General features: G+C 45.1%; 1 protein-coding gene across 1 annotated transcript; it reads left to right on the forward strand.

The window, feature by feature from the left end:
• Positions 1–9,388: 9,388 nt before the first annotated feature.
• On the forward strand, positions 9,389–11,474 carry LOC124683249 (L-gulonolactone oxidase 2-like). The gene is made up of 2 exons (XM_047217809.1): positions 9,389–10,072; positions 10,188–11,474. The coding sequence occupies exons 1-2, from the start codon at positions 9,407–9,409 to the stop codon at positions 11,280–11,282; spliced, it is 1,761 nt and encodes a 586-aa protein (XP_047073765.1). The 5' UTR covers positions 9,389–9,406; the 3' UTR covers positions 11,283–11,474.
• Positions 11,475–11,725: the final 251 nt, after the last annotated feature.

Raw genomic sequence — 11,725 nt, forward strand, 5'->3', positions numbered from 1 at the left:
GTATCATTTTCCAATTCCAACCATATAACAATTTAACGAAGAAGAAACTTCGCCATGAATATTATGAGCTAAGAACACATGTGTTCATATGAACCAGCGGAGCGTGTCTCTCTCCCACACAAGCATGATGTAATCCAATTTATTCAAACAAAAACAAAAATAGAAACAAACAAACAGACGCTCCAAGTAAAGTACATAAGATGTGGCCGAATAAAAATATAGTTTCAAGAGAAGGAACCTGATAATGTTGTCGATGAAGAAGGGGATGCCTTGGGCATCCCCAAGCTTAGACGCTTGAGTCTTCTTGATATATGCAGGGGTGAACCACCGGGTGCATCCCCAAGCTTAGAGCTTTCACTCTCCTTGATCGTAGTATATCATCCTCCTCTCTTGACCCTTGAAAACTTCCTCCACACCAAACTCGAAACAACTCATTAGAGGGTTAGTGGACAATAAAAATTAACATGTTCAGAGGTGACACAATCATTCTTAACACTTCTGGACATTGCATAAAGCTACTGGACATCAATGGATCAAAGAAATTCATCCAACATAGCAAAAGAGGCAATGCGAAATAAAAGGCAGAATCTGTCAAAACAGAACAGTCCGTAAAGATGGATTTTATTAGGCCACCAGACTTGCTCAAATGAAAATGCTCAAATTGAATGAAAGTTGCGTACATATCTGAGGATCATGCACGTAAATTGGCATAATTTTCTGAGCTTCCTGCAGGGCAGTGGGCTCAGATTTGTGACAGCAAAGAAATCTGGAACTGCGCAGTAATCCAAATCTAGTACTTACTTTTCTATCAACGGCTTAACTTGGCACAACAAAACTCAAAACTAAGATAAGGAGAAGTTGCTACAGTAGTAAAAAAAACTTCCAAGACACAAATATAAAACAAAGTTCTGTAGCAAAATAAATACATGGGTTATCTCCCAAGAAGTTCTTTCTTTATAGCCATTAAGATGGGCTCAGCAGTTTTAATGTTGCGCTCACAGGAAATAGTATCCGGAGCAAAAAGAGAGCATCAAGAAGCAAATCCAAAACACATTTAAGTCTAACATGCTTCCTATGAAGAGGAGCCTTGTACACAAATGAATTCATGAAGAACAAAGTGACAAGCATAAGAGGATAAAACACGAGTAACTTCAAGATTCTCAACATAAAGAGGGGAAACTTAATATTATTAAGATGCATATAACCATATTTCCCTCTCTCATAATAACTTTCAGTAGCATCATTGATGAAATCCACAATATACCCATCACTTAAAACATTCTTATCATGGTTCATATGCATAGAAGTATCATTAAATTTGGCATAAGAAGAGTTATTCTCATTAATAGTAATTGGAGCAGGATTATTATCAAGAATTTGAACATGGTAAACAAGTTGCATATTAAGGGAATTGTTTTTGGTAACCCAATCATGACTATGACAAGTTTCATAAGGATAGTTATAACCTATATCATAGCATTCTTTATAATAATCATCAAAGATCGGAGGCACAATTGTCATCATAAGAAATAGAATAGTTATCTTTCACAGATCGGTTTATCCGTGTCCATACCATCATTGTTATTAGAAGGAGATGTATCAAGAACATAATGACCAGTAGCAAAAGGATTTTCAAACACCTCTTCCCCGAGCTTAGAGCTTTCTATATCATTATGGGAGGAAGCATGGATAGCACCGACACTATGGCAATTATTATCATCATTTTCAGAATTAGTTTCCCGGAGATTTGTAATATCAAAAGTAGTGTGCTCATTCAAATCATGATCGCTAATGTATGTAAAGGGCATAGGAAGATCATCGTATTCAGATTCATTATCACAATAATCATTAGGAGCAACATACTTACGGTTACCTATTGTTATCTCATATACGCGGGGATATGATGTTACCTCTTTCTTTTTATTCCCTTCTTCTTCTTCTTCATTCCTTCTTCTTCTTTTCTTCCTTCTCCTCGTTCCCTTCTTCAGGAAGAAGAGGCTTGAAGGGTGGCTTGTCCGCATAACCTGATTTACTTTCGAAACAATAGAAGAAACTTGGGAGGATCCCTCCTTTTCGTTAATTAGTTGAAAACACACAGCGGTCCTATCATATTTTGGCAAGGTGTCATCTTCTAAAATATTTTGTATGTAAGTATTTGTATGGCTATTATCAATGCAATAAGAAAAACACCCATGCAGGACATCATCAATATCAAGATCACTCATATGTAACAAAGAGATTTTTCTCGACAGTTCTTCACACCCCAAAAATAAAGTAAGTTCATCATGCTGATTAGGAGTAATTTCATCATCACAATACAAATTTGCAGCACTCATTGGGTTCAAAATATCACTCGGAGGAGCATTGAAAATTAAAATGACCCACTTCATGGCAAACTTCACAAATAAAAGGATAGAGGGCACAAACTTTTTTACCAAGATCATCTAGAGCCCTAAACCACTTTCTAGTTTTTTCATTAGCATGATGGATGCAATATTCATCTTTGATTTGATTAATTCCACAAGGTCTATGTATTCCACAAAAATTAACATGCTTATAGGAAATAGCATTCTTAGGAGTTTGAGCATGCTTATTGCAATAATTAACAACAATTTCATTCTTCATGCAAGCCTCTTTAAAAGGTTCATGATACTTATCAAAATTATTTTTAGGCAATTCAAAATGAGAAGCAAAGGCTTTATAAAGATTTGCAGCAACTTGAGAGTCAAGACCATAAGTAGCACTCATATTTCGAAATTTATCGGTATCCATAAAAGCTTCAACGCATTCATAATCATAATTTATACCCGACTCTTTACCTTCATTGTTCTCCCATCCTTCAGCGTTGTCCTCAATCCGATCAAGGAGGTCCCACCTAGCTTCAACCTCCTTGCTTGTGAAAGATCCCTCCGAACACGCGTCCAGCATAGTCCTTGTGTTGTCCCGAAAGCCTCGCATAAAAATTGTTAACAATAACATTACGGGGGAGCTCATGAATGGGACATTTGAGCATTAGTGATTTCAATCTCCCCCACGCTTGAGAAATACTCTCTCCATCACGAGGATAAAAGTTATAAATATAATTCCTATCAATATGCACTTCATGCGGAGGATAAAATTTAGAATAAAAGAGAGATGCAATTTCCTCCCAACCAAGAGAATGCCTATTCTCCAACAATTTATACCAATGCGCTGCTTTACCGGACAACTAAACAGAGAATAGCTTCTTCCTCACTTCATCCATAGAGATACCTGCACACTTGAATAACCCACATAATTCGTGCAAAAACAAGAAATGATCTCTAGGATGGACAGTTCCATCCCCTTTATAGTGGTTGTCCATAACACGTTCAATAATTTTCATGGGTATTTTATACGGAATACTTTCAGCAGGTGGATTTAAAATATCGAAGCATTATTAGAGTTATCGCATATGGGAGATAAAGCATTATCGAACAAATTTTCTCCCCTAAAGATGGGAAGCTAAAAAGACCACAAAAACTAGCTTCCCCAAGCTTAGACTTCTTCATAGCATTAGCAGTAATTGCATTCATACTAATAACATCGCTACTAGCATGCAAATAAGGTTCCATAGGTTTTTTAATTTTCGCATCAAACAATTCTAAATCAGGAAAAAGATTAAAAAGCTCACTAAATTTTTTGTTGTTTTCCATTATGCCTAACTAGTGTAAACAAGAAACAAAAAGATGCAATTGCAGGATCTAAAGGAAATAGCTTCGAGCACACACACGACGGCGCCGTAAAAATACTTTACCTCGCGACCGTAGTATGAGAGCCTTTTACCTTTCCTCCCCGGCAACGGCGCCGTAAAAGTGCTTGATGTCTACGTTCCCCTCCTTTCCCGTAGACGGTGTTGGGCCTCCAAGAGCAGAGGTTTGTAGAACAGCGAGCAAGTTTCCCTTAAGTGGATACCCAAGGTTTATCGAACTCGGGGAGGAAGAGGTCAAAGATATCCCTCTCATGCAACCCCGCAACCACAAAGCAAGAAGTCTCTTGTGTCCCCAACACACCAAATAGGTGCACTAGTTCGGCGAAGAGATAGTGAAATACGAGTGGTATAAATAAGTATGAGCAAGTAGCAACGGTGGCGTAAAAGTGCTTGGCGTGTAGTTGATGGTGGTGGTATTGCGCGTAGTAATGCAAGAAACAAGAAACAAGCAGTAGTAACTCAGTAGTAGTAACGCAGCAGTAGTAAACAAGCAGTAGTAACTCAGCAGTATTTAGGAACAAGGCCTAGGGAATAGACTTTCACTAGTGGACACTCTCAACATTGATCACATAACAGAAATAGATAAATGCATACTCTACACTTTTGTTGGATGATGAACACATTGCGTAGGATTACACGAACCCTCAATGCCGGAGTTAACAAGCTCCACAATAATGCTCATGTTTAAGTAACCTTTAGTGTAAGATAGATCAACGCTACTAAACCAAGTACTAGCATAGCATGCACACTCGTCACCTTCATGCATATGTAGGAGGAATAGATCACATCAATATTATCATAGCAATAGTTAACTCCATAATCTACAAGAGATCATGATCATAGCATAAACCAAGTACTAACACGGTGCACGCACTCGTCACCTTTGCACACATGCAGGAGGAATAAAACTACTTTAATAACAATCACTAGAGTAGCACATAGATGAATTGTGATACAAACTCATATGAATCTCAATCATGTAAAGCAGCTCATGAGATCATTGTATTGAAGTACATAGTAGAGAGATTAACCACATAGCTACCGGTACAGCCCCGAGCCTCGATGGAGAACTACTCCCTCCTCATGGGAGCAGCAGCGGTGATGAAGATGGCGGTGGAGATGGCAGCGGTGTCGATGGAGATGGCAGCGGTGTCGATGGAGAAGCCTTCCGGGGCACTTCCCCGCTCCGGCAGGGTGCCGGAACGAGTTCCGTCCCCCGAATTGGAGTTTCGCGACGGCGGCGGCGCCACGGAGTCTTTCTCGGAGTTTCGTCAATTGGTACCGCGTTTTTAGGTCGAAAGGGGTTATATAGGCGAAGAGGCGGCGCGAGAGGGCTGACAGGGCGGCCTCACCCTAGGCCGGCGCGGCCGGACCTCGGCCCGCGCGGCCCTATGGTGTGGGGCCCCCCGGCTCCTCTCCGACTCTTCTTCGGTGTTCGGAGCCTTCCGGGGAAAATAGGAGGTTTGGCGTTGATTTCGTCCAATTCCGAGAATATTGCCCGAACAGCCTTTCCGGAACCAAAAACAGCAGAAAACAAGCAATCGGCCTTTCGGCATCTCGTCAATAGGTTAGTTCCGGAAAACGCATAATAATGACATAAAGTGTGAACAAAACATGTAGATATCATCAATAATGTGGCATGGAACATAAGAAATTATCGATACGTTGGAGACGTATCACTGGTGCCCTACCTTTTAAATACTTAGCTATCCCAATCCATTATATAAAACTACTAATAAAGAATAAAATACAATGAAGAACATATTTGGAAAGAATCTCGGATGTTGGCAAAGAAAGATACTCTTGTACCGAGATAGAGTGGTCCTTATTAATTATGTTATTACAAGTTTACCTATGTTTATGCTATTTTTTTTAGAGATACCTAAAGAGGCACTAAAAAAGTTTATATTTTTATTCGTCGAGGTTTTTTGGCAGAGCGGTAACATATGTTCGAGATATGCCCAAGATGCAACGATAAAATGGTTATTATTATATCTGTGTGTTCATGATAAATGTTTGCATCCCATGCTATAATTGTATTAACTGGAAATATTAATACTTGTGTGTTATGTAAATAGAAAAGAGTCCCTAGTAAGCCTCTTGTTAAACTAGTTAATAGATGATCATGGTTTCCTGATCATGAACATTAGATGTTGTTAATAACAAGGTTATATCATTGGGAGAATGATATAATGGACACACACCCATAATAAGTGTAGCATAAGATCAAGTCATTAAGTTCATCTTGCTATAAGCTTTCGATACATAGTAACCTAGTCCTTCGACCATGAGATCATGTAAATCACTTACACCGGATGGGTACTTTGATTACATCAAACACCACTGCGTAAATGGGTGATTATAACAATGGGATTAAGTATTCGGAAAGTATGAGTTGAAGCATATGGATCAAGAGTGGGATTTGCCCATCCTGATGAAGGATAGATATGCTTTGGGCCCTCTCGGTGGAATATCGTCTAATTAGCTTGCAATCATGTGACAAGGTCACAAGAGATGACATACCATGGTATGAGTAAAGAGTACTTATCGGGAACGAGGTTGAACTAGGTATAGAGATACCGATGATCATACCTCGGATAAGTAAGGTATCACGCGACAAAGGGAATCGGTATCGTATGTTAATGGTTCATTCGATCACTAAGTTATCATTTAATATGTGGGAGCCATTATGGATCTCCAGGTCCCGCTATTGGTTATTGATCGGAGAGGAGTCTCGATCGTGTCCGCATAGGCCTCCCCCCTATATAAAGAGGGGAGGGGGCAGGGGCGCAGCCCTCCTTCACCCCTCCAACCCTAGCTGCCCCTCTCCTCCTCCACCATAGTTCTGCACCGGCCTGGCGAAGCCCTGCAAGATCTTCTCCTCCACCACCACCACCACGCCATCGTGCTGCTGGGCTTCCGAGGAGATCTACCACACCTTCGCTGCCCGCTGGAACGGGGAGAGGAAGGACTTCATCGACACCGTACGCACGACCGAGTACGGAAGTGCTGCCGGATTGCAGCACCGGAACGATAGTCTACATCAACCACGATATCTGATCTCGTTAAGGCTTTGGATCTTTGAGGGTTAGTCTCTCTTCTCTCTCGTTGCTCCGATCTCATAGATTAGATCTTGGTTTTTCCATAGATTGGATCTTGGATTTATTCGTCTTTGTGGTAGAATTTTTTTGTTTTCCATGCAACGAACCCATCAGTGGTATCAGAGCCGTGTCTATGCATGAATCTATTGCACGAGTAGAACACAATGAGTTTGTGGGCGTTGATGCTTTTGTTGTCGCTTTATTTTCGTGTACTTTGCATCTTGCGGGATGGAGGGATGAAGCGGCCCGGGCTAACCTTACATGACCGCGTTCATGAGAATTGCTCCACGCTTGACATGCAACTTGTATTGCATAAGTGGCTCAGCGGGTGTCAGTTTCTCCCTTCATAGTTAAGATCTAATTTACAATCTGCACTTGGTAACACTTGTATCACCATTGTGGTTCTTGTTCGTAGGTAGATCGGATCTTACTCGAAAGCCCCAAACCACGTAAAATATGCAAACACTTTTTAGAGCGTCTAACTTATTTTTGCAGGGGGCATGTGATGTGATATGGATATGTGATTGTGACTATATTTGATGTATGAGATGATCATTATTGTATTGTAGCAATCGGCAGGAGCCTAATGGTTGTCTTTAAATTTGTTAAGACATGCGTGTCTATTCATCATGTAATAGCTTTATTTCAAGTAGTTGTTATAGTAGCTATAAGTGATGGACAACCATGAAGCGGCGCCACTGACCTTGACGCCATGCTGGTGATGATGGAGATCATGTCTGTTCTTTGGAGATGGAGATCAAAAGCACAAGAAGAAAGGTCATATCAATCACATATTATGAATTGCATGTGATGTTAATCCTTTATACATCTTATTTTGCTTAGATCGCGACGCTACCATTATAAGATGATCCCTCTCACTAAATATCAAGATAATAAAGTGTTCGTCCTTAGTATGCACCGTTGCTAAGACTTGTCGTTTTTGAAGCATCACGTGATGATCGGGTGTCATAGATTCTACATGTGCATACAACGGGTGCAAACTAGATTTTCACATGCGGATACTAAGGTTAGACTTGACGAGCCTAGCATTTACAGACATGGTCTCGGAACACGGGATACCGAAAGGTAGAGCATGAATCGTATGAATGATATGATGAACATTTTGAATGTTCGTCTTTGAAACTACATCTTCTATCGTGAAGATCGGACTTGGTGTAGTGGATTTGGTTCGTGTAATCACTAAGAAAATGTGAGGGATGTTGTTTTTAGTGTGAGTTCACCTAGTTAATTTAAGAATTAAAATGAACTCAATTTATCATAAACTTAGTCTAAACTCTTTGCAAATATGTTGTAGATCACGGCGGCCCCCACCATCAATTTTAATCAGTTCCTAGACAAAAAAAGCTTAAGAACAATGGAAGCAACTTCACGGATTGGATCCGTCATGTGAGGATTGTCCTCACCGTTGGGCAACTGCAATATGTGCTCGATGCACCGCTAGGTGCCCCACCTGCAGAAACTGCTCCCGATGAGGTGAAAAATGTTTACCAAACTCGGAAAATTCATTACTCCAAGTTCAGTGCGCCACCCTTGTGAGATAGTCTGTGAGCTCAAAGCTATCTTTGAAACTCATGCAGCCGTGGAAAGCTATGAAGTCTCGGAACAGTTCTTTGGCTGCAAGATGGAAGAGGTAGCTCCGTTAGCGAGCACGTGCTCAAGATTTCTGGGCATGCGAAAAAACCCAATGACTTGGGAATAGTGATTCCTAACCAGTTGGGTATTCATCGTATCCTCCAATCACTGCCACCTAGTTATAAGAACTTTGTGATGAACTACAACATGCAGTGCATGAACAAGGAGTTACCTGCACTCTTCTCCATGTTGAAAACTGCTGAAGTGGAGATAAAGAAAGAACACCAAGTGTTGATGGTCAATAAAACCACCAGATGATGTTCTAGAAGAAGTTGAATCTAGTGTGTTCTAAGAAAAAACAGTTAACTCCCACATGGCGTGATTTTTTACTCCGGGAGTGGAGATTTAACGTAAATAGTGTTGTCCCATGATCTTCTTCCTCTTCGTATTTAAGCAAATCTCAGTGATTTGACATGATAGTTAAGTGTCGACTTAGAATAGCAAATTAAAGAGTCCATTAAAGAAATATGTACAATTTGTAAAAATAGTTATGGAAACAATGGCCCTGTGCATGTTTTCATATGGACCCCTCACCAAACCGTGGACTTTGATTAGAGGTTTACAATAGAGGGTTTGGCAAGCCGAAAACAACCAGTTGCGCTTGCGCCCCGAAGAAAACAAGGTCCCTCCTATCCATATGGCATATGCGCGCGGTGGAACAGTCATTGACTTTAACATCTCCGACGCTTTCCTCGACGAGTCGAGAACGACGTCGGCGTAGGTTGGAAGTGAGGAAGCTGCAGAGTGCAGAGCAAGCCGGCCATGACGACCTTGACCTAGCTTTACCTATAGCAAGCTCTTGCGCTCGCATTACCCGCCTATTTAAAGCCTGGTCTTCCCTCATTTGCTCTCACATTATTCCACAACACAGTCTCGACACATTTGATCGATCGAGGTGGTGTTGCAAGGACGGAGAAGAGCAATGGAAGGTAGAGGGGTGCTCGTGGTGCTACTCCTGGGGCTTCTCCTCGGCCTCGCCGGATCCAGCCCGCCGCCGAGCCCGGTGGCCTGCACCCGCGGCACGTCCGACTGCATGGTCACCAACGTGTACGGCTCCTTCCCGGACCGCACCATCTGCCGCGCGGTCAACGCCACCTTCCCGCGCACCGAGCAGGAGCTCGTCGCGGCTGTGGCAGCCGCCGCCGCGGTCAAGCGGAAGGTCAAGGCGGCCACCAAGCACTCCCACAGCTTCCCCAAGCTGGCGTGCCCCGGCGGCCGCGACGGCACGATCATCAGCACGGAGCGGCTCAACCGGACGGTGAGCGTCGACGCCTCCAGCGGGCTGATGACGGTGGAGAGCGGCATGGTGCTCAAGGACCTGATCCAGGCCGCCGCCGCGGCGGGGCTAGCGCTGCCGCACTCGCCCTACTGGTATGGACTCACCATTGGGGGACTCCTGGCAACGGGTGCACACGGGAGCTCCCTGTGGGGCAAGGGCAGCGCCGTGCACGAGTACGTGGTAGGAATGAGGATCGTCACGCCGGCACCGGCGAGCCAGGGGTTTGCCGTCGTGAGGGAGCTCGCCGTCGGCGACCCCGACCTCGACGCAGTCAAGGTGTCCCTCGGCGTCCTCGGTGTCGTCTCCCAGGTACATACCTATGTGTATGGCTACGTACTACGTACTAAAGTACTAATGCATGCTCTACGAAACGTACATGCAACAGCAGGGTAGGCTAAACTATGGCTACTGTGTACGCGTGCAGGTTACATTCAAGTTGCAGCCGATGTTCAAGCGGTCGGTGACGTTCGAGAAGCGCGACGACACGGACTTCGCGGCGCAGGCGGCCGTGTGGGGCAACCTGCACGAGTTCGGCGACATGGCGTGGCTGCCGCGGCAGGGCAAGGTCATCTACCGCACGGACGCCCGCGTCCCCGTCTCCACGCCGGGCAACGGCCTCAATGACTACCTCGGCTTCCGCGCTAACCCGACGCTGGCGCTCATCACCGCCAGAGCGTCGGAGGAGCACCTGGAGGAGGACGGGAGCGACATCGCCCGGTGTCTGGCCGCGCGGTTGCCGCCGTCTTTGTTCGAGCTGCAGGGGTACGGCTTCACCAACGACGGCTCCTTCTTCACCGGATACCCGGTGGTGGGGTTCCAGAACCGCATCCAGGCGTCCGGCACGTGCATCAGCAGCAAGGAGGACGGGCTCCTCTCCTCCTGCACGTGGGACCCGCGCATCCGTGGCCCCTTCTTCTACCAGTCCGGCTTCAGCATCGCCGTCTCCAAGGCGCCTGCGTACATCGCCGAGATGCAGAAGCTCCGTGACCTCAACCCGCGCGCCTTCTGCGGCCTCGACGCCAAGCTCGGCGTGCTGCTCCGCTACGTCAAGGCCTCCTCCGCGTACCTGGGCAAGTCCGAGGACTCCCTCGACTTCGACGTCACCTACTACCGGAGCTACACGGAGGGCGAGCCGCGGTCGCACGCCGACGTGATCGACGAGATCGAGCAGCTGGCGCTGAAGAAGTACGGCGCCGTGCCGCACTGGGGCAAGAACCGCAACTTCGTCTTCGACGGCGCCATCGCCAAGTACCCCAAGGCCGCCGAGTTCCTCAAGGTGAAGGCCAGGTACGACCCCGACGGGATCTTCTCCAGCGAGTGGAGCGACCAGGTGCTCGGCGTCAGCGGGAGCCCCAACGTCGTCGGGAAGGGCTGCGCCATTGAAGGGCTCTGCGTCTGCTCCGACGACTCGCACTGCGCGCCGGAGAAGGGCCTCTTCTGCCGGCCGGGGCAGCTGTTCGCCGAGGCGAGGGTGTGCTCGACCCGCCCCGCCGCCAGCGGCCTCAGGGACGAACTGTAGTCCAAGATGCATGCATGTCCCATGTTTGCATGAACGGGTCAGACCGCAATCTAATGTCCTGATCGCGATGATGAATTAATAATGTTGTGTAGGTGGCGTGGTGGGTTTGTTTTTTCCACTCCATTAGATTTGTGGATGTATATGTAGTTTGATACTACCTGGTGTTATCATATTGATTTTACTGTTGATTTTGGACAGCAAGCAGTTGAACGGCATGTGTTGCTAGCTACGTACTCCGTACTAGATGCCAAAGGTTAGACTCTGAGGCAGGTGATGCCTGATTGTCTGGTCAAGAGGTCTTAAAATTCTAATACTACCGGTGGTTAGTGAGTCGTGAGCGACGTGCCGGGCTCTGTGCTCACTTATCATTTTTAAGTGTGTAAATGTATACAATTTTGTAGGGAAGGGGTGGAAATGTTAACCTTGAATTGTTCAAGCTTTGG

This window comes from Lolium rigidum, chromosome 1, assembly GCF_022539505.1.
Source record: "Lolium rigidum isolate FL_2022 chromosome 1, APGP_CSIRO_Lrig_0.1, whole genome shotgun sequence".
In the NCBI taxonomy this organism is placed as follows: Eukaryota; Viridiplantae; Streptophyta; class Magnoliopsida; order Poales; family Poaceae; genus Lolium; species Lolium rigidum.

What these genes read in the sequence shown, in the direction of transcription:
- LOC124683249 (XM_047217809.1), top strand. Translation starts at nt 9,407, where the DNA reads ATGGAAGGTAGAGGGGTGCTCGTGGTGCTACTCCTGGGGCTTCTCCTC. An exon ending in TCCTCGGTGTCGTCTCCCAG is followed by an intron (nt 10,073 to 10,187) that starts GTACATACCTAT and finishes GTACGCGTGCAG; the next exon opens with GTTACATTCAAGTTGCAGCC.